At 33.4% G+C, this 24,454-nt stretch overlaps 1 protein-coding gene across 1 annotated transcript in view; it reads left to right on the top strand.

Annotated features, from left to right (window-relative positions):
- Positions 1-23,730, top strand: part of LOC143248366 (limbic system-associated membrane protein-like) — a 163,855-nt gene extending 140,125 nt beyond the window's left edge. Inside the window, exons 4-7 of the mRNA XM_076496727.1 lie at positions 15-311; positions 10,288-10,459; positions 20,456-20,575; positions 23,157-23,730. Coding sequence (XP_076352842.1) covers positions 15-311; positions 10,288-10,421 — 431 coding nt within the window. The 3' untranslated portion in view covers positions 10,422-10,459; positions 20,456-20,575; positions 23,157-23,730. The remainder of the gene's footprint in view (positions 1-14; positions 312-10,287; positions 10,460-20,455; positions 20,576-23,156) is intronic.
- Positions 23,731-24,454: the final 724 nt, after the last annotated feature.

Here is a 24,454-nt window from a genome sequence, read left to right as displayed (position 1 = left end):
CTTTCTATGCCTAGTTCCCCAAGCAAAGATTCATGATGGGTCAGACCTCTTTCTGGATCCTGGGAGTCCAATCAATCTAACATGTGTTATCAGCGATAGTCCAGAACTCCCTATTTTCATTTTCTGGTACCACAACAACCGCATGATTAACTACGACCTGCCAAGGGGTCACATTTCTGTGTGGAAGGTTGGTCAGGATACAGCCGTTTCTAATCTTCTTATCGAAGATGCACAACCCGAAGATTCTGGAAACTACACTTGTGGGCCTTCAAACACTGACGCCGCCAGTGTACTGGTTCATGTCGTGAAAGGTGAGTGTTTTATATTATAAACATCAAAAATAAGAAATTTTATTATCAGAAAGATTTTTAACAAATTGTGAATTGCATGCTGGTTACTTTCTTTCTGTTCATTTCGTGATAGTAATGTAATGAATTTGTTGCTTGCTATATACCTCCTTTCCCTTATTCCTTCATAACATACTTCATAATCTGAATGTATAAATGACGAATACATCTCTGTTATTTTTCTGCTTATCTGCTTTTATAGTAATGATGAAACTGTTCCATTTTCTCTTCATTCTCTGAGCAGAAACATATATAGTGTAACTACAGAAATATATTTCTTCCTTTAAATAAATAAATATTACTCTTGTATTAATTTTTCTCTTCAATAATTTTCGGTTTCTTTGCATCTTAACTACCCGTAATAAAGAACAATTTTTTTTTAATTTCGCGCAAAGCTACTCGAAGGCTATCTGCGCTAGCCGTCCCTAATTTAGGGATGGAAGACTAGAGGGAAGGCACAACGAATAGTGGGATTGACTGTAACATTATAATGCCCCCACGGCTGAAAGGTCGAGCATATTTGGTGCGACAGGGATACGAACCCGCGACCCTCCGATTACGAGTCGAACGCCTTAACACGCTTGGCTATGCCGGGCCTAATAAGGGACAAAGTTTACAATATGTTTACAGAATCTTTAGGGAGAATTAAGTGCATGCTTAACTGAACGATAGTAAGTACAGACTTTGAATTTTTCACGATGAAAAATCATTATCAGCATGTTAAAGATATACCAAAAAAATGTTTTGCTTACAAGAAACAAAATGAGATTACAAAATGTTTAAAAAAACGGAACGGTATAAAAATTCAGGATGTACGTTGTGAGTACCTTAATTATTTTAACTTGATTTAAATCAGTTACCCATATTGCAAATGTTATGAAAGAAATATTTTTGGTTACTTTTGTCTGACTTTGTATTTCTTTGAGCTGTAGCAAATAGTTTTCCTTGTAACCATTAAACACTACAACTACAAATAACAAATATTACTAAGGTTCGTTTGTTTGTATGTTTTAAATTACCCGCAAAACTACACTAGGGCTATCTGCGCTAGCCGTCCCTAGTTAAGCAGTGTAAGGTTAGAGGGAAGGCGGGTAGTCAACATCACCCACAACCAACTTTTGGGATTGATCGTTAAATTATGACGCCCCCACGGCTCAAAGGGCGAGTATATTTGGTGTAGCTGGGATTCTTACCCGCGAATTACGAATCGAGTGCCTTAACCACCTGACCATGCCGGGCCTAATGAGGTTCGTAATCGACTTCGTAAATTAAGAAAAATGGAGGCATAGTTACAAAAAATTGGCTTGTAACATGTTGCCCGCATTTCTAAGTTAGCTAAGATCGTTAGTTAGTTACATAGATTTATTATCTAAAGGGAGTAATCCATTTTAGAAAGAGTACTATATAACCTAACATTAACTCTTTTTTTATGTGAGATGTCTAATCATTTGGTGTTTATTTTTAAGTGTCAGGCTTGTATAAGATATAATTTATTAACTTTGCGTGAATTTTTTTAAAATGTCAGATTTATATAAGGTAGAATTTTATTAACTTTGCCTGAATATTTTTAAAATATTGCAATTACATGATAATTTTACTAACATTGCACCAACATTTTTCAAGCCTTTTTACAGAGTTTATTAAAGATTTACGCTCCTTTAATTAATTAATTCTGACAAATTTTTACAAATGCTTTGGATCGAAAATTTTAGGAATTTGCAATAACATCTAGTTTCATATAGAGAAAGTATAATTCCTTAGTATGTATGTGCATATATGTATAAACATATTTCATCTCCGCAAAATCACGCGATAGATCATTCATATAATAACTTACCTATCTTTTTTATACAAAAAATTGAATTATGAATGGTTTTGTGATTAATAGTTTAGAATAAAAATACATGATAACTTTCTATAATTAATATTATTTAGGTAAAAACTTATAATTTGATATTCAAAATTATAAATAGTGTTCGGCGATTTTACGGATACTCTCATACATTGACAATGTTTAGTTGCCGATTGCGATTGCGAAGATAGCAAGCACTACAGCGAACACGCAATTAGCGATTATACTGCCACTCTAACATTCTTGTCATCAAGAGTTACACTGTCGGAGTATCGCAAAAGTCTAGGTGCGTATTATTTACGGTAATGATGTTGTTTTGAATTAAGCACAAAGCTACACAATGGGCTATCTGTGCTCTGTACACCACGCGTGTCGAAACCCGGTTTTTAGCGTTACAAGTCCGCAGACATGCCGCTGAGCCATTGAGGGGGGGCTTATGGTAATGAAGCAATCATAACTTTTTATTCGTGTAAAATGCTTATTGTATTTGGGAGAGTAATATATTTTGTAAATTTAGGTGTTATTTTGTTTAAATAAAATGACTCGGTAAACTTCTTCAGATGTTTCTTCTAGATAGAGAAATATGGTACATGTATATGATTAATTTATCCCAAATAAAAAGTTATGTTACATCACTATGTTACAAATAAAGAATCAGAGAATGTTTCTACTGTTTATGTCTATTACATCTTCTAAACTTAGTTTAATTCTTATTTAAATTATTTTTGATGAATATAAATACACGTTTCTAGTATGATATCAAAATATAAGTTTTAATTTTAAAATATGCTTGTTATAATAATTTCAAAGTTTTCTAGCCGTGGAACAACATCAATAGAAGAAAATAATCTTCTGAACTCTTTAGCGCTAACCTTTATTTTCAATAATAACTGTTTTTTATACCTAAGTAAATCAGATGTTTATATTTTGTGTAAAATTATACAAAATTTCATTTTGCATGAATTTCAATACTTAACAACAGATACGATGCTTAAAAGATAACTATTTGTTATATTTGATTATTTAACACCAGTTAAAAAATTGACAGATAACTATTTGTCATATTTCACTATTTAACAACAATTAAAATGCTTGAGAGATAACTGTTTGTCATATTTCACTATTTAAAAATATTTGAAATGCTTGAGAAATAACTATTTGTCATATTTCATTATTTAACAACAGTTATAATACTTGATAGATGTTGAAAGCGGAATAAAATAGCTTTTTTTGTTCCTTATTTCAGTATATAATGTTTTTATTTGTGTATATTTTGAGACTGTATCAAAGTGTGTGGAAAACAAAAATAACTTCAGATTTCATAGTTTTAGCATAAATGGACTAGCCTGTGCTTGAATGTTAAAATACCTTAACATGGTGTATCTATGTAATAACTTCCTATTAAAGTGGCAAAACACTACTACATAGTACGGTTTTCGTTGCTTCTGATATCCGCACAAAATTACATGTGGTCTATCTTAAAGACTAGAAAAAAGGAAACTATTCAACAGCACTAACCACGAGCTATTGGATTACTCTTAATGGAACACTGGAATCTGAACTTACTTTTGTAACGGATTCACGGCATTGAAGTGTGGCGCAAACAGTCCAATATATTAACCCGTGGCCACGTCTGGCAAAAGAAATCCTAACCACACAAGTTAATATTAAAATATTTTACTTTAAAAACTACTTTCCAAAAAAATAAAGGCAGATAAAGTTTTCTGTCGTCTACTTATGGTAAGACCTGTGATAATACCATTAGTCTCTCCGCATCCTAAATTAGTTTCTTTAGTAGTGTTAAACTAATGAAGTAGAATTAACAAGAGATTTACGGATATTTTAAGATCTATACTTTGACTACGGCAAACTTGACTAGTCCGAGCACGTATTGAAAATTACAGTAATCTGCTGAAAAGATGTAAGGGAACTGTAGTAGTAATGAAAAAATATTTTGTATTTCAAGAAGATAAGTAGCTAGATGTGCAGAATTCAAATTCATCAAAACATTTTTACTAAAAAATACTGTCATTTCACATTTTAGAGCAACAATGATTCACTTATTGGTTAAAATAACTTATGAAGTTGATCGTTTTTATCAATATTGTGCATAAACAACCGATAAATTCTTTAAAATAACCCAGTGATCTTATAAATTTAACACAAATAAGGCAGTATGTCGTACTGATTTAATAAAACTCAACAATTTTTAATTTATATCTATTTCTATTTCGTGACGAATAAAGCAATAAAATATTACCAATTTATTTTAGAAAGAAAAATAGTAACATTTATTAACTTTGTTTGTTTATTTATAATTAAGTAGAACCTTATCGAAACCCGGTTTCTAGCGTTGTAAGTCTGAAAATATAGCGCTGTACCGCTGGCAAACCTTTTATTAGCAGTGAACAGTAATTGGGCCTGTGATTTAAATCTGACAATAACTGGCCTCTCATATATCAAAAAAGGTAATTGTTAAGGCAGCACAATGACCTTGTCTGTGCAGTATTCTATGCAACATGACGTTGCCATTTAATTATGATAACCTCACCTCTTATCCTAGTACCTGAGAGTCTTTTATCTTCACTTATTTTGTTATGCGAACAATTACTAGTCTTTATAATAGATGATGGAAGTTCTTCCGCCGTAGTACTGCGGTTTCGCTTGGAATAATGCGTTACTGCTATTAACTGCCAATATATCTCCACATGACAAAGAGTCCCAAATCACTAAATCCTTCAGTGAAAGAAAATTTGAACAACTATGGCTACATTTCGCTACTCTCACTGTAACACGCAAGTTCCTATACTATATTATGTGTGTGCTTATCGAAAACTCTTTAACTGTGTAAGCAGAAAATAAAAGTTTTGATTGTTCTTCCTATTCAGCTTAAAATAAATTTATATTTTGATTTTTACATTATCTTGTGTGTTGAAGACGCCGCATAAGTAAAAGCCATTACAGTTAGAGAAATGTGTGGTTATTTTTCAGAGAATGCCGCATTATATTCTTAACTATACTTTTATTAAAAACATGTTTTTAAAAAACATTCTGGAAACTTTAGGCTCCACGGAATATTGTTGAACTGTTCCATTTTGAGCTAATAGGACATCATGTTTTAATTTATATTCCAGACAAAGATGATTTTCTCAAGTACTAATAATTCAATATTAGAACCCAAATATCTGGAACATTTATTTTGGAAAACAAATTAAATAGCATCCTCATGAAAATTAGCAAGTTTTTGTTATAACTAGATGTGTTATGTTTAGAAAGTTTCACACCCCACTAGTACAGCGGTAAGTCTATAGATTTACAACGCTAAAATCAGGAGTTCGATAGTCTGATGCGTCTTTGCTATAAGAAAAAAACACACACACATACATTGCACAAATAAATGTTTAGGCCTGGCATGACCAGGAGGGTTAAGGCGTTCGACTCGTAATGTGAGGGTCGCGGGTTCGAATGCCCGTCGTATCAAACATGCTCGCCCTTTCACCCGTAGGGTCGTTATGACGTTACGGTCAATCCCACTATTCGTTGGTAAAAGAGTAACCCAAGAGTTGGCAGTGGGTGCTGATGACTAGCTGCCTTCTCTCTAGTCAGGGAGGGCTAGCGCAGATAGCCCTTGTGTAGCTTTGCGCGAAATTCAAAAACAAACAAACAGAAAGTTTCGGTTTTCTTATGGCATTTCCACTTACCTTGTTAAATAGTATTCAACTTCTAATCTAAAAAACAAACTCAATAAATCTTTAACAAAGTTTAAACAAAGATTTTGATTTAAGACAACTAACTAACAAACCAATGGGACCTTAGCACTTAAAAATAATATATATATCCAAGTTACCATAATGTTGTCCCCCGCTGATACAGCGGTAAGTCTTTGGATTTACAACGATAAAATCAGGGGTTTTAATTTTTTCGGTGGACTCAGCAGATAGCCTACTATGGCTTTGCTATAAAAAAACAATTAAACAAACCACAATGTTATTCTATGATTTTCAGACTAGTTCTACAATATACCTTAAATGTTTGTAACCAATTTTTAACGTTTAATTGATCTGAATGAAAAGGAATGACCATCCACACAACTTGCGAGAAAAGCTAACGAAAGTCACTTCTTTGTTTTCACTTGTTTTTGGAAGATAAATAACTATATTTAGAAACTGTGAGTGTTTTACTTGTTTTTTACTGAATTAAGTGTTTTAAATTGATACTATTATACGAAAAATGCATATCCTTTATTTCACAACAGGTGGTCTGTATGGGACCTAAAATTTAGCATGCCTAGATTTTGAATTCTGCGGATCATGTTTCGCTTTCTGTTGCTGTAAAAACGTGCTCAGCGCTTTGTAGCTTTAAGTTTTCTACAGTATAGAAATCTCGTAAAAATTTTATAATAAGAAATAGATTGCATCATTATGATTAAAGTAAAAAATTCAGTTCATAATAAAATCACAATAAATGTGGTGTCCTTTAAACCTGGCCCGGCATGGCCGAGCGCGTAAGGCGTGCGACTCGTAATCCGAGGGTCGCGGGTTAGCGCCCGCGTCGCGCTAAACATGCTCGCCCTCCCAGCCGTGGGGGTGTATAATGTGACGGTCAATCCCACTATTCGTTGGTAAAAGAGTAGCCCAAGAGTTGGCGGTGGGTGGTGATGACTAGCTGCCTTCCCTCTAGTCTTACACTGCTAAATTAGGGACGGCTAGCAAAGATAGCCCTCGAGTAGCTTTGTGCGAAATTCCAAAACAAACAAACCTTTAAACCTCAAACTCAGAAGTATGTGACTAAACAAGGAGAGTGTAATGAATTAGAAGGTGCCATAAAGTGGTCATTTTTCATGTTTCACTAAATATTTTGCGTGCACTTTGATAAATTACGGCTCTAGAAATTCCATCAACCTTTCCTGGCATAATTCACAAGTTTTGCAATCATTCTACTCTATTAGCTAACCCGTTAAAAAAGTACTGGTTCTCGGCTAAAATTGATTGAAACATATTTTCAAGTCGTTAACTTTACTTTTCATCTGCTATAATTATATATAGTATTTCTATTTTCTATCTTTTCTTTATGTGTTTCATGTTTCAGCACGCATATACACACGAGAAGTTTCTCTATGCAACAACAAATGATTTGATATAACATACGTAATTATTTTGTATTGGTTTTCTATATCCTTTTCTTCATTGTTATTTCTTAACTATCTTCTTAAGAATATTATAATTTTCTTAGATTTTTGTCTTATTTCAAATGCTATAAAAGACAATTTTATTTCTTTCCAGAATGGTTCTAGCTGTTCTGATCTCGTGGTTCATCTATTGAACAAGTCTTACAGTGTTGCTTTGTTGTCTTTTTATGGATATTGCCGCACTATTTCTATCAGAGCTTAAATTGTTTAAAGCGATTACACTGAAGTCGGATTATATTTTTTACTGCTATGCATTTATATATGGTTTTATTGTGTTCAAGAGGTATTAAAATGGTTCAGTAAAAAGGGGAGGATCTAGTGTTTCCGCTTTCGACTCGCTAAAATTCCTTTTACATAATCGAAACAGTAAAAATTCATAATCACGTTCATCCATATTATTTTATGTTTTGCTTCGGATTATCCATTTTTACAGTATTTTGTCCATCTACCACATGTCTAATATACTTATTTGTTAATATTATCCATCTTATGTTCCCTCAAGTTAGCTTGTTAAGCTATACGGGAACACTCAAATTTTGAAGGCGGCCTAAATGACAGTTCGTATTTGCTAGAAGTCTTGTAGTATAAAAATAATAAGATTTTTAATAATAAAATATACGTTGTTTATACGTTTTGCACGATCAAGGCTGTTACGTCTCAGTACACTCGTGCAAGCCCTAATAATTCCCTCTAAAACTCATTCTTTCAGTTTCTTTTCAATTTTTCGAAATAAAACTTTTCTGATTTACCTACAGTAACACTTCACGAATTCATGTCCTGTCCTGAAACCAACATAGCAGATTTAAACAATAAAAGCTGTTATTATAAAATAGTGCTTGCTAAGTAATACATCACCAAGTGGTTCAATGATATTAAAGGGGTATGCCATATAACTCTCCTAAAAGCTTGTCACACCTAAACTAATTTTTCTTTTCATCTGTTTTTACCCGAGGGAAAAGCTTTGCGTGTGCCTTGTATAAAATATTAAGTTACACGCCCATCTTTGGAGTGTTGTAGCGATTTTATTGTTAGTTAAATATAGAAAACGTATGTTCTTAAACACGAATTGTCAATATCCATCACAATCTTACCTTTCACCTTTATACACCCAAAAGTGGTGCATATACCAGTTTCAGTTGTGCATTACTTTGATTAACGTCTTTACTATAGATGTGATAGATGGATGAGTAGATTATTTTTAATTTATTTTTTAATGAAACTATAACTTTTTCTTAAACAAATTAGGATCAACTTTTATTTTTAGCCGATGTTTGTACAACATCCTAGAACATTAAATATTATGTGACTATAGGATAGTATAACATTTTTAACAAGAAAGTCATTTATGCGTTGTTGTTTCGTGTGTTTTTTTGTAAAGTATTACCAATTTTCATTTGGAAATACTTCTACAAGTTTTATCAATATCTCAAGTGGCTCTGTATAGTTGTATAGAGTGTTTGAATACACGGTGATATAGAACAAAAAAAATCCCGTGAGGATGCTAATAAGGTAATCTCTACTGGTTTGGCATCTTGTGTGACGTACATACTGTTTACTAAAGAAAATTCTTTGATGAGTGGAAATCGAAATTCTAAGTTATACATCAAAAAGATTAATGTCGTCAGAACTTATTAGCTTTTTCCTTATTGAACTTCTTCCTTCACAGTTAAAATCCTTTTTTAAATTTAATCTGATACTTTAAACTCCGTAGTGATGTATGCACAACTGGGTTTGATGCTTCATCGACATGTTAATTACTTTAACAAAGTTGGATCTTCTTCTGACGTTGTAAATGGAAGTACTGGATTCGCGTTTCCTAAGTTAATGTAATTAGTTGTAACAGTACATTGCATGCTGTTACCAGTGGTTATATCTAAGATCAACTTGCTGATTACTAGTACAGGATGTGATCTATCATAATCATATTTTTATTTCTAAGTTATGATAAAAAAACAGTTCATATCCAGAAACACTTCAACTACCGTATCATAAGTTATACTGATGATATATTTACGTGAATTAATTAATGTATTGTCCATTTAAATATATATAGGCTTGTTGACTTCAACTATACTTATTACATTGTTACTATGAATTCGTACTTTTCTATTGCATTCTTGTTTTAGAGAAAGAAAAAATTTTATCCATCCAAAGACAAATAAATTAATAACTCACTTACCGGAGAATAATTCTCTTTTTAAAAATTGTAGTACTATATCACTGCAAATGAATATTAACTAATCACAATAAATTTCCGCTGTTTAGATAGTAGGGCTTTAACCAATCATAATGTTCTTTAATAAGTTTTGTTTTCTTAAAAGTATTGTTGATCATTTTCCCAATTATTTCAAGGAATACGAACTTGAAAAGCTTGAATATTTACTTTATGTATGTAAATATTTTATTAACGAAAACAATAAGATATATATATATGTAAAAATGGCTCGTTTGGGTTGAGAACATATTTTACGATGAGGAGCGAACAACGTTTCGACCTTCTTCGGTCATCGTCAGGTTCACAATAAGATATTGCTCTCATTATTTGTTGTGTTTATCTAATGTAGTCGAAGTAAAATAAATAAACATTCTGCTATTAGCAAAGGTTAAAATAAAGTTAACTTAGGGCCATATTGGTAAATATCTAAATTTACAACATTTTTATATTGTTATCTTAATTTGTCATCTAAACATGAAATTTTAACTGTTAGAATCATCATAAATTTTAATAGATTGTGTTGATATTTTAGAAAAGGTAATGTCTTTTTAAGTTTAAAGCGTGAAAGTATCAAATACTTTTTAATGTCTGATACTTAAATGTCAGTAAAAAACTTCTGGCTATTTATATTTTTCTTGAGTTATGTTGTTATGTTTAGTATTTTTTGTTTGTATGGAATTTTCAGGAGCTAAGCAAGCCTCCGTACAGAACGACGGCAGACCACTACATACTTCTGCAGTTGGTACAAAAGGTTCAACGGCTTTGCTTTTTCCAATGTTCCTCTGCTTCCAACAACTTTACCAGAACAGATATAGATGACAAGAAAATGGCAGACTGATTTGGAAGGGTTGTGGTTTGTACGTACTTCCAAACGTTACCTAATTTTTCTTGATAGTGTAGTGCACTTATATTTTTATGTACGCGAAGTACTTTTTTGTTTTTTGTTTTTGAATTTCGTACAAAGCTACTCAAGGAATATCTGCGCTAGCCGCCCCTAATTTAGCAGTGTAAGACTAGAGGGAAGGCAGCTAGTGAATATCACTCACTGCCAACTCTTGGGCTACTCTTTTACAAACGAATAATGGGATTGACCGTTACTTTATAACGCCCCCACGGCTGAAATGGCGAACATGTTTGGTGCGACGGGGATTCAAAGCCGCGACCCTCAGATTACGAGTCGAACTCCTTAACCCACCTGGTCCACGAAGTTGTAAGGCCAAGAATTTATTGTTTCTTGGTTACAAATATATTATGTATTTGAGACAAACGTTCACTTTCTTTTCTTATTTTTCCAAAGGTCCAAGTGATATAATCAGTTCTTTCATTTGTAACTCTATTTTTCATATAAATTTACACCTTACTTCAGCTATAAAAATGCATTCATTGGAACCGCTGGATTATTATTGGTGAGTAATTTATTGATTTTTCTTGCATACACTGAATATTTAATGTTTTTAAATTGTACACAAGCACAAACAGCGTATCCAGGAAAGTATTTTGAATTCGCTTAACAATTATATTTTGAGTTTTTGCATCACTTACTGTAAGTTCAGTTTAATATGGTTTATAAATTCGTGAGATTCGTTTGCTCAATACGTAGAATTCGTTTTGTAACTCGACTTTGGGAGTTTATAAAATTTTCATTTCAGCTTAAACATAATACACGAGATTGCGTGATGGCTGGTGAAGTTTAATGTTGATTCTAAAAGCTAATTGGAATCCTTTTCTTTCTATGTTTAAAATTGACTTTGTAGTACTTGACGTCACACACGCAAACTGTGGTAGAGTTACAAGTGTTTTAGAAACTTCTAGCTAAACATCATAGTACCAAGTACTAGTTAAAACGGATATTAAGTTAGAAACGTTACAAAAAGTATTGTATTTTGTTGTTATATTAACTAATTTTATTATTTTGTGCTGAAATACATATGTGAATTTAAAGAAAAAGTCCACTAAGATTTAAATTCCGACACTAGGATATTTAGCCTTAGTATGGACGTGAATAATAAAGTAGCTGTGTTGCTGTTTGTTACTAAGCATAAAGCTACACAAAGTACTATCTATGTTCTGCCCATTACGGTATCGAAACCCGGTATCTAGCGGTATAAACCTGCGGACATGCCGCTGTACCACTGGGGAGCAAAGTAGCTATGAATTTCACTCATCCAACATCAAGAAGAGATAGGGTTAAATAACGTTTCATTGTATGATTTATAAGATCCAAGTCAAATAAATTAGGTTCGAAATGGACTCCTTTCGTACGACTACACAAACCTTTAGTAAGTTATAAACATATGTAAGACTAATACCTCGGATAGAAATTCAAGAACTCATGACTGAATCGATTCTTTAAAAAAAATTGTTTTCAGAACAAGAGAAAATGTTTATTTATTGAATTTCTGAGCAAAGTTGCTCGAGGTCTACTTGACTGACCGTCCCTAATTGTGCAGTGATAGGTTATAAGGAACTCAATTAATCAACTCCACACACTGCCAAATCTTGGGCTACACTTCACCAAATAATGGTGAAATTGACCTCGACATATAATGTCCCCGCTGCTAAAAGTGTCAAAAATATGCTGTAATATGGTTTGATTTGGCGAGATGAGCGAGTTAACCACCAAAACATGTCAGTCTCGGGGAAATGTAATCAAATATGTCTTTGACTGGTCTTTCTCTTTATACAAGTACCTACATACTTTGTTGCCTTGGGTCCTTAATAATAGTAATAATAATAGTCTATTTACTTAGAATAGCCTAAAAGTTAACATAAGTGTCTTTCTTCTAGCCCATCGGCTAAGAATTATTGAAAGCTATTGCACATAACCCTTATGCAGGTTTGTGCAAATATTTGAAACAAATAAGTCATAATTATCTCTAGTATTATATAACATAATGTCTGTAGTGGTGTATTAAATGTAAACATACGAGCATGTTGTATACACGTAGTTATGAAATCTTTAACAATATATATTTTAGGAACAATGGAAAGGATTTGTCAATAATGAAATATTTCTTCATATGTTAATTTATATATCATTCTAGATAAGGGTATATTTTCTAATACGACCAATAATTACACCGTCAATTCAGAAGATTAGTACTATATCAAAACACAATTTCCAATACACATCCTTGTTTTAAAATATAATACAGGATCTAAAGAAAATTATGAACTCTTTACGCCAACTTCAGGCTAAATTCTTTTCTTTTATCACAAATCAACGACGACAGTTTTTGAACCGGATTCATCAAACGTTTCGTAATATATATCGTGTTTGTGCAAGTCACGTACTTTCTATATAATGACAGTTTATACAAATAGATTCGACTTTCTAAAACTTGCCTCTTAGTGACATTATTAGCAAGCTTATGACACAGAAAACTGATTTCAATACACCTGCTGAGCAGAGCACAGAGAGCCCATTGCTTAGCCTTGTGCTTAGTTACAAACAAACATTCTGAAATTATTATCTCTAGTTAGTAAGACAATATGGTAGTCATAGCCTATACTGATAAAATATACATAATATCAGCAATTACGTTAACCTGAATGTTCTGTTGGTAGCGTAGATACTTCGTGTATTTAAAGCATGATACTTAGTTTGATATCAACAGAAAAGCATCATTACTCCAGAACATCACACAGTTATATTTTCTCATGTTGAGTTTGATCCTGACAGAAGGTAAGTTAGATTATTCCCAAGGCATCAAATTTCACAAAATAGAAAAAAACTGTACTTTCTCATCGTTGTAATGGTTAGTAGTTTATAAGATCACTTACGTTTGGTTATTAATGAGTTATTATTTTTGAATTACTGATTAATTTCTATCCTCAGTTTAACTTAACACCTCCTTCCGTCTTTAGAGACGTCATGAGAAAAAGTATTTCTCAAGGTGACGAGCTTGTTTTGGCCTCACATGGCCTGGTGGCTGGAGCTCTCGACTTATAATCTTAGGGTCTTGGCTTTGAATCCTCTTCACCGAACATGCTCGTCCTTTCAGTCGCAGGAACATTATAATGTAATGGCTAATCCCAGTATTCCTTGATAAAAAGAAGTGCAAGAGTTAGCAATGGGTGGTGTCTATCGTTGCTAAACTAGAAACTGTTAGCACTTGCATAGCTCTAAGGAAATTCAAAACAAACCAATCAAATCGAATCTGATTCTTCTAGAATATTTTAGTGAACTAAGTTATTTCAATGTTTTCAAAAGGAGCATCCAGTTTTTTTCTGATTTCCATGCTAGATTGGTTGAGTGTGTTATACAACAAAATCTATACTTTAAGAATGTAAAAATTGTTATGACTTATCGTCTTATTTTCAGTTAATATGATGTTTTTAGTTTCTTTCTGTATTAGCCTTTGTTAATGGTATAAAACAAACATTAAATTTATTCATTCCCAATGACACTGACAGTGTTTCTCAAATTATTTTTTCTGTACATATACAGATTTTCAACATAAAAGGCTTGAAATAAAATTTCAACAAAACCTATTTGTCATATGCGTTTCAAACTAGGTCTTTCGCTTAATACTAGGGCAGTTAGCAAGGAGAAAAGTTTTATTTGAATATTATCCATATGCCTATTTTAAATTAGGGAATCGTACCTCAGTAGCTTCTAGATTATGCACGAAAGAAATTTTAGAATTATCTGAAACTTTAACTAAATTTTTCAGAATCATCCTAGAAATATTTTTAGTCATTTCCGAAACGTTTCACAACGATAAATGGTATATATTGAAACTGAGTTACGCAACTGTAAATATTGTACTAGGCCCGGCATGGCCAGGTGGGTTAAGGCGTTCGACTCGTAATCTGAGGGTCGCGGGTTCGAATTCCCGTCGCACCAAACATGCTCGCCCCTTCAGCAGTGGGACCGTTATAATATGACAGTCAATCCCACTATTTGTTGGTAAAAGAGTAGCCCAAGAGTAGGCGGTGGGTGGTGATGACTAGCTTCCTTCCTTCTAATCTTACACTGGTAAATTAGGAAGGGCTAGCGCAGATAGCTCTAGAGTAGCTTTGCCCGAAATACAAAATAACAAATAACATTCCTTTAACCTAGTGGTTCTTAACCTTGTTGGAGGTTCTGAACCCCGGACGTTTCGTACTTAAATTCACTGAACCCTTCGTAATTGGAAAAATAAAATATGATTTTTTTTCAAATTCAAAATATAAGTAGATATCTTATTAGTGCACAAAATGAACCATGCATCAGTTGCACACAATGTCACTGTGTTCAAAGAACAAAACCAACAAAACATGAAAATCACACGAAAGCAAAAACATAACTCAATGAATATTTACTGCATATCAATGTGACTTTTGCTGTTGCCTTTCAGAGACAAGTTCAGTAATGCGCGGCTTCACCTTGGCAAGTGCTACTCTCATATCATTTTCGCAACAAAGTCTGTTCCTTTTCTTCGTTTCTATGTCTACCATCCTCGAAAAGGATTGCTCGCAAAGATTCGTTGTAACAAACGGTATGAGCATCTCAAAGGCTTTCTTAGCAATAAGAGGGTACGCTACGATTTGGTGATACCAAAACGTTGAAAGCGTTGTTGTTCTGAAAAGTTGCTGTTGAACCTGGCTCTGCTGAAGTTCAATGATTTCGTCCAGGTATTCATCATTGACATCTGCTGTCGCAACACTAAACGTTAACGGCTGTCTCACCCATGCTGGATATGACTCTCTGTTGGGGAAGAATCCGTCGAGAGACTTTGCGAGCTCATCTAAGTGCATGGCAATTGCTTGCTACAGTTCCCCATGTACAGAAATGTCTCTGATTTCAGACACATCTTCGATCTTACTTACACAGTCGTCCAGCAGGGGAAAGTTTGTGAAGTTATCATTCTCTGTTCGTCGTTTCCATAGCGGTAGCTTTTTTTGAAAAGCCTTCAGGTTTTCTTCCGCTTCGATGATGTTGACTCCACCGCCCTGCACCTGTTGATTGAAATGATTGAGAGCATTAAATATATCGGCCATGTACGTCAAAATGAGAATGAACTCAGATTTTTCTAAGCAATCTGGATGACAATGTTGGTGCTCTCGCAAAAACAGGGCTAATTCCACACGCATGGCAAAAACACGATTCAGCACCTTTCCCCGGAATAACTACCGAACGTTAGAATGGTAAAGAAGTGCCTCAAATTCAGAGCCCATTTCATTACACAGCTCTTTGAAGATGCGGTGCTTCAGGGCACTATTTCGCACAAAGTTCACACATTCCACTACAATTTTTAATACTTTTGCCAGTTTTGAAGGTAAGGGTTTTGTTACAATAATTTGTGGTACATCGGCTTTCACCAGCGCATCAAAACCAGAGTTTCATCCCAGCATGACTGAAGCTCCGTCCGAACAAACTGCAGAAACCATATCCCACGAAAGATCGTTGTCTCTGAAGAAGTCATCCACAAGTTTCTTCACGTTGGCTGCTCTAGTTGTTGTTGTTGTAAGATGCTTGCAAAATAAAAAATCTTTTATCTTGTCGTTCTTTACATAGCGCACGAATACAACAAGCTGACTTAGATTGGAAACGTCGGTGGTCTCGTCGAGTTGAAGGCTGAATTTTCCTGGGTTTGAAATCAGATCTGCAACTACTTGAGCCAAGATGTCATTGCTCATGTCATCTATTCTGCTGCTGATGGTGTCATTTGAAAGAAGAATTAAGGATAACTTATTTTCAGCAGCTTTTCCCAGCATGATATTCGCCATCTTCAACACAGCTGCTTTTACTAGTTCACAAATGGTGTGAGGTTTGCCCTGCTTTGCGATCAAGTACGCAACTTCGAACGATGCTGTGAGGATCTGTTTGTTGATGGGTACAAAGCCGAGAACAGGCAAAGTAGCCTTTTCATCAAACCTGGCTCTCTTTACCTTGAATTTAGCAAGCGTTGTGTTCTTGTATTTCCCATCTCCATGCAGCTTTAGGGAGTGTTCTCTTAGTTTTGCTGGTGCTAAACTAGAATTACTCAACTTGGCATTGCAAATCATGCATTGAGAACGCTGACTCCCATCATGTTCCGTTATACACACGAATCCATATTGTACGTATTCGTCCGACCACTTTCTGTTTTTGCTCAACATAGTTAGTATGAAGGGATTAAAAGACTAGGGAAAAAAATCACAAATGACGCACGATTATTACAGTCACAAGTTGACTGCTAAGCGCACGAAGTTCCCTGCAGCACAGATATTGAGGTCAAGTGATGTGACGTGATTAGCCGCAGTCAATGATGGACAAGTGGAGAATGACGTTACGAATCATACGAGTGGAGTGAACGGAACGGACACACACACAGTGTGTGTCTTGACCTCCGCCGAACCCCTGAAACTGGCCCACCGAACCCCTGGGGTTCGATTGAACCCAGGTTAAGAACCACTGCTTTAACCAATTATTTCAGGTTTCTCCAAAAACGACAGATATTTCGAATCCAACTTCAAAGCCTTCCTCTGGCACAACGGTATGTCTGCAAACTTACACCGCTAGAAACCGGGTTTCAATACCCGTGTTGCCATGGAACAGGCGTAGCTTTGTGCGTAATTCAGCTTTTCAAGAGTCAAATAAAATAACAGCCTATATTTATGAAAAAAAAAATTATCGAAATAAATACATTCCTGGAAACTATTTTGTTCAGTATTACTGGATAAGATGGCAACGTTAATTTCTATGTACATGTATTTTGTTTGTTTTTTTAATTTCGCGCAAAGCTACTCGAGCGCTAGCCGTTCCTAACTTCACAGTGTAAGAATAAAGAGAAGGCAGCTAGTCATCACGACCCACCACCAACTCTTGGGCTACTCTTTTACCAACGAATAATGGGATTGAGAGTCACATTATAATACTCCCACGGCTGAAAGGGGCGAGCATGTTTGGTGCGACGGGGATTCGACCCTCAGATTACGTGTCGAGCGCCTTAACTACCTGGCCATGCTCGGCCTGTAAAGGTAGTGTGACTTGATATGAAACAAATACGAACTATAGTTTAAGATACCTGAATACATTATCTTGCGGAACCAAGAAGTACATATAGGAGTATTTTGTAATAGAACAAAGTTTTTAGTTGTTTATTTTTGACAGTATTTCATACCACCTTTGTTTTCTTGTACTGCTTGTTCAGTTCTAAAACAATATTACAAATACACAACATACAAAATCCTTCGTGTTCTTTAAAATCATATGAACCTCCTTTTTCCAATTGATTACTAGTATGATTCGCTGAAACTTTCATGCAAAAAATAACTTATATTACTGTTTTCATTATCAAATGAATCTTTCGAAGATTCACCTCATTTAGCAGTCTAGTATCGTATGTCCCATAGTAATGCCATCATATGTAAGCTTAATTATTAAAATCTACTCGAGATAAGTCCCTGATTACTGGTAATACGTTATTTTATTACTATACCAAGGTAGTCTACGAGTACAAAAAAATTGTTAATTTTGTCGTTCTTATAATAAATATAACTTATAGATATAAAATAAACTTACAATACTGAAACATGATAATAGACTGTACAATGAGTAACTTGCTGTTCAAATATATTTAGTTACATGGTTATAACGTTACTAATATATGAAACCGTTTCAGCGTTTCTGTGAACAACATGGTTGTAATATCATTCATGTTGTAGTTTAAAGGAAGAATATATTGCTGGAGTCTTAGTGTAAAAGTTACACAATAGGGTTTCTGAGCTTTGTCCCGGATTTTAGCATTATAAGTCCATAAAGTTACCACTGACTCTTCGGGAAGAATCATACGAAGAAAGTTCTTCGCTATTAAATATTTGTAAACATTTCCAAATAAAGAATACCCAAGTTTTCTATGGCTAGAGATTTTACGCCTTTTTAATCTAGACATACTAATGTTAATTTATAATAACAATGACCTCCGATGACTCAGCGGTAATTCTTTGCTCTTGTAACACTACACGTCTGGTTTCCATAACCATTGTGGGCACAGCACAAATAGCACATTACGTAGCTTTGTACTTAATTATAAAAAAACAAACTAATATCTAAGCCGAGTGTCTACTGTTATAGCATATGTATAGATAGATAGATATATAAAGACCAAATGTGTGTTTGTTTCCACCTTAACTCCTTCCAGCCTATAGGGTGAATCTCAAACAAAATGTGTATGTAAACACTATAAATTATGAGGAATATCCTAAGTGAGTAAAAACTGTACTTAACTCTATTTCTATTTTGTAAATCCTGTTGGTTAATTACTCCCATTCTATGGAGTCAATCTCAAACAGTCTTGGCAGGTTGACTCTTTAGTCAATATTAAATATTGTGAAGGGATTCAAACTCAAGCTCAAAGTATGCAATTGCTGGATTGTTTCTCAAACGACATTGCTTTTCTGATGAACAATGACGTATAGAGTGTTCAAGGATGAGATCACCTCAAAAATCTTTATTTGTTGGTAGAAGGAAAATAAATTGCAAATGTTGCTTATGAATAAGCTTTATTATAATTTAAAAAAAAACTGAGATAAATTATACGTTCAAGTTATTACTTTGAAATATATGCTTGCTGTTAAACTTACATTGTTTTAATAAAGTTTAAGCCTTTCCCGCCAGCTGACGAATATTTCAGTTTCCATACACACACACCTGTGTATATATATACATATATACAAATTTACCTCAAGATTTGCACTGTTAATACACAAAGGTTTTGAAATTTCTCCCTGTGGGAACTGATCTTCTTAACTTAGAAAAATTTCAAACCTTATTTGAGAAGCTTTTGAAACAGCGATTTCTTTTATATCACAATAAAATGTGGTATATTTCAATTAGGAAATTATATTTTCTCGTCAAGTATCCCAAAGTATTCAAAGACAAAACAAAAACACTTCAAGTTCTTAGAGCAACGACATCGCTTTTGTATTAAAGTTTATGCTATCACACATCTTGTAGTGAGGTCACATGATTGAATGATTACTTCGTATTCTCTGCTTCTCTGACGTTCACATTTTCAGTTAGTGTAAAAGTTAAATAAACATTGACCGAGAGATATTAGCGTGAACAGTGAGGTTAAACACACTTTAGTTAACATTAGTAGTTAAGCGCCTAACCAGTTGGCTATGCTGGACCTGTGAAGAGCAAACCTACTTTTAAATGTTTAGTTAATTTACTAAGAGTTTAAAACTAGCTTATTTCATAGAGTGAAATTGCTTTGCTTCTGAAATAAAAGAAACGATAACAGTAAAGCTTAAGCGAGAAAGAGCAGGCTTTATACGTGGTTATAAGCTTAAAACCAATCAGCAAAGAACATAACTTTCAATTTAAAAATGCCAACCGCACGTTCGAATCCCTGTCACACCAAATAAGCTCAACTACCCATCTTTTGATGGGTGTTATTATGTTACTGTCAATCCCACTATTTGTAAAACATGTAGAATGGCCTGACATGGTTAAGATAGTCGACTCCTACTCCGAGAGTCACGGGTTCGAATTCCCCGTCGTACCAGATATGCTCGCTCTTTCAGCTGTGGGGGCGTTATAATGTAAAAGAGAAACCCAAGAGTTGGCGATGGGTGGAGATGACGAGTTTCCTTCCCTCCCGTTTTACACTGCTAAATTAGGGACGGCTAAAGCAGAGAGCCATCTTGAAACGAAATTCCAATTAAACCAGAATTATATTTACTTTTGTATAATATTTTATAAAAACATTACAGGTTGTAGAATTTTTAAATACAAAATTGCTATTGCTGGATTTTTAATATTATTATTCTATATACCTGTCAAGCCTTAATGTTTCACCATTTAACAAAATCTTCAGTCACTGCAATAAAGTACAGACAGTTACTAATATTTATGATAATTCTGTTTATGTTTATTTCAGAGGGCGCTTCAATCTGTTGCTTTGTTGTGAGTACGCACATTAAGTTCAACGGTCTCTCATTTTAGCATTCCATGAATTGTTCTACAACAGAAGCAACTACTAAGTATGTTTATAATTTAGGTGAGTTTATCGAAATATCAAAAAAAAAATCTATGTTAGTGTTTTTTTTTATAAGTAATGCATTTCAATAAACCTGAATATCTATATTCTATAATTATAGTTTTATTTCCCTTTTTGATCCAACGAAGAGTTGTCGTTTTTCCATGTTAACATTTACCCTTTTCTATCCTACGTATCTTTATTTTGATATGGTAATTAATCTAGTATTCACAGATACCTGAGCAAAATAAAGTATTGTAATGTTTCTGATCACATAAAATAATTTGTACATTCAAAAAATAAATATTACATATCATTATATCTTACAACCACATTTTATAAATATTATATCTTACAACTACATTTTATAAATATTATCCTTCAAAACTTTGAGAAAATCTTATAGCAGTGTTTCTCAAACTGTGGGTTGAGACCCTCTTGGAGAAGGTCGCGGACAGGATTCCAGGGAGCGACGAACTGTCTGCGCTGAGTCAACATTTATTTACTTATTGTTTAGTCTTTGAGTTGTCAAAGAGGTACACATATCAACTTTGTTGAGAATTGCATTAAAAGAATCAATATTTTTCATCCTTATACAATTAATGGAGAGTCGCGGCAAACAAAACTTGGATTGCGAATCATCTGGCATATCAGGCTGAGAAATACTGCCTTATAGGAATATTTCTAACAGTAATCAGGAAGCGTCGTAGCCTTTTGAAGTGCTCTATATATGTGTAGCCAAATAAGTGTAAAGAAATTATTTTCTACCCTTAGACTGTCGAAACAATGTATATTTGTTTCAATGAAACCCTGCAAAATAAAAAGAGATTGAACATTAATTTTCATGACATATCTCTGTGATCTCTGTGGAAGCTATTAGTTTAGCGAATTATTTTAACTCTTTACTCCAATTATAAATATTTATCTCATAGGTCTCACGACTAATTCTATCATTATCAAAAGTTATATAATAAAGAAGCTATCTATAAACTGTTTTTCGTCTATATTAGGAAGAATAAAACAATTTAAGGATAAAATTTGGATACATCATAAACATAAGTATAATCCAGAATACATCAACGACAACAAATGTTTTTACTAGATAGCATAAATTACTAAACATTAACATTAACATAGCAAAAACATTTTATGCGACGTGATCCATGACATTTCAATATTGCATGGTCTTAAGATACTAATAACATCAAAGTATTTTATTTATTCCCTCCAGCAAAATAAAAAAAAAAGTTTACTTATTTATACGGTATAATCCAACACAGGTTAGAAAAAGTTAAGCTCTGGATGCAGAATAAGCCATTACGCAATAGCAAAAGCAAAGAAATGAAATTTTCGTACAACATAATTCATCACACAAACAATGGCCAAAGACCCCTTGAGCAGCAAAATCAGTTAACTGTCAACGGAAGCAAAAAATAATAGATGCGACGTAATCTCTGCATTTTCCAAGCAGCTGAAGTTTTTTTTTAAATTACGTGATTCACAGAATGTTACTATTAGCCAAAACATTTGGATATGACATAATCCTTCACGTAATAATACAAGCTAACATAATGCATTTCAAAATAACAATAATTGACATAATCATTCACTTAGCAATAACAACTGACATAATCATTCACATAGCAATAACAACTGACATAGTCATTAACATAAGAATAATAACTGACATAATCCATCACTTAATAACAAACAACATAAATAATCGAGAAATAATAACTGACATAACCCATCACCTTTTGACAATCGACATGATCCATCATGAAATAGCAAACTAATATAATTCATCACAAAATAACAAGTGAGGTATTAACAAATAGCTTTGAAGTTTCATAATTCTCAAGAATTACTAAGAACATCCAAAAGGACAAGAACTTCATGAAGTGCTACTTAAACATTAGTAATAGCAATAAAACTGTCAATAACGGGAAAAAAAATTATGGGAGCTGATTTGCACACATTAACAACAGTAAAAACTTTCTTAAATGGACGGCATAATCTCGCATCCGAAAGTAAAAATAAAAACATTTACAGCTTCGTATAGGCAAAGTTATTTAATTGCTATAAGAAAATATATAAAATTAAAAACATTGAACTGTCAGATTAGTTTAACTTTTAATAAACAGACATTCGTATGTTTAAAACAGACGTTATTTATAATCTAAAAGTAATGTTACATCACCAAATGTTTCATTACGATCTGTATTTGTAGCATTATTATCTTTACATTATTTTTGGTTCTTGTTTGCTCGGAAATATCAGTGGATGCTTATCTATTACTTTAAACTTTCAAACAAACTCAAATTTATATACATTTTGTATTCTATTTTTTTTCTGGCGAAAATGAATAACATATCTTCAAAACGTATTGTTTCCAACACATTAAAATTAGTATTTTTAAAACTTTTTTGTATTAAATAAATAACTTTAGCTATTCTACGTCTAAATTTTCAGTGCTTTAAAGCTCGCAAACTGTTAAAATAAGCGTTAATAACTCTTGTTACTGGTTACTTTTTGAGTTCACAAAGAACGTTTCACTTCACTCTGAACTGACGTAAAGCAAAAAATATACTTTTTTTTTCAGATTTTCTTTACTATTTGTGCAAATGTCGTCAGCGCCAAAACCGGGTTTCGCATCGACAGGTAATTCTGGAACCAATGACGAAGTGTTCGAAAGATACGCCTACCGTTTTAGTAGATTTTAGTTCAACTTCAGCGTGGTCGTCTTCATTTAGCTTGCTTGCTTTAATTATCACTTTAAGCGTTTCGTTGATTTCGGCTAAAATCTCTCTACTTTATCGATTTTTTTTCTACGAAAAGTCTTGACTTGATGGACTCATCTTCCCCGTCCAATTGGAATATTGTGACGGCTTTTGGATTGTGTTTCACAGTGCAAATATCGAAATATACATGTACATAAATTTCTTCATAAACTGCATGGTTATTGTAAAAGTGATTGTTAATTTTTCTTGTGTCAACATAATAAAATAATAGTGTGACGATCCCCACTTCCCCGTGTAAATATTTTGTAATTAGATCAAGATCTTTTGGTGAATGTCTGTAGTTTAATTGTTTCATTTCTGTGTTACATAATGCTTGGAAATTGATGTTAAGAAATAAAATGTTTATATTTCCCTGTGCTAATTTGTTCGACTTCTCCAGCTGTTCTTCTCTCACACGTCTGGACTCAGCAGATAGCCCGATGTGGCTTTCCTATAAGAAAACACACGCACACTCTTAAACGTCACAGACAATTAAAATTTCAACAAAAAATGGTTTTATCACACCAAAACGATAGCTTCTTTATATTTCATACCATAGTGATGTTGTTAAACGTTCGCAACAACCGTAGCAATATTGGTTATTTTTAAAACTCGTTTCTTAATAAGGGTTTTGAATGGATAATTACAGTTAGTGTATTTCAAAACCCTTAAGATATTTAATAAAGGTGTTTCCAAAACGACCCTTTGTTAAAACCCTGCTTCTGCATTATCCAAGCTGTTTTTTTCAAAAATTTATACACAAAACAAAAAAAAACATTAAAATATATCCAGTACTAATATGTTTTGCTTCTGTAATGGATATTCAACACCATAATACACATTACATTTCAACCAACATGATTTTCCCTCATTAAACATAAATTAATACAAAACACTAATAATGTGATTTGTAATAAGCTGTTATTAGAAGGCTTTATAATAAATATTACAGGAATAATATTTCAAATAAGGAAAAAATTTAATTTGTGCAAGTCTTCAACAATTTTACTTTATCATTATAGTACGTTTTCTTTTCTAACAACCTAACATTCAAATATGAAAGACCTTAGAACAATCACAGCACTGTGTAAGGTCACACAAGAGATAGTTTTTTATTGTA

This window comes from Tachypleus tridentatus, chromosome 4 (genome assembly GCF_004210375.1).
Source record: "Tachypleus tridentatus isolate NWPU-2018 chromosome 4, ASM421037v1, whole genome shotgun sequence".
Taxonomy (NCBI): Eukaryota; Metazoa; Arthropoda; class Merostomata; order Xiphosura; family Limulidae; genus Tachypleus; species Tachypleus tridentatus.
This window is presented reverse-complemented; position numbering and strand designations above follow the sequence as displayed.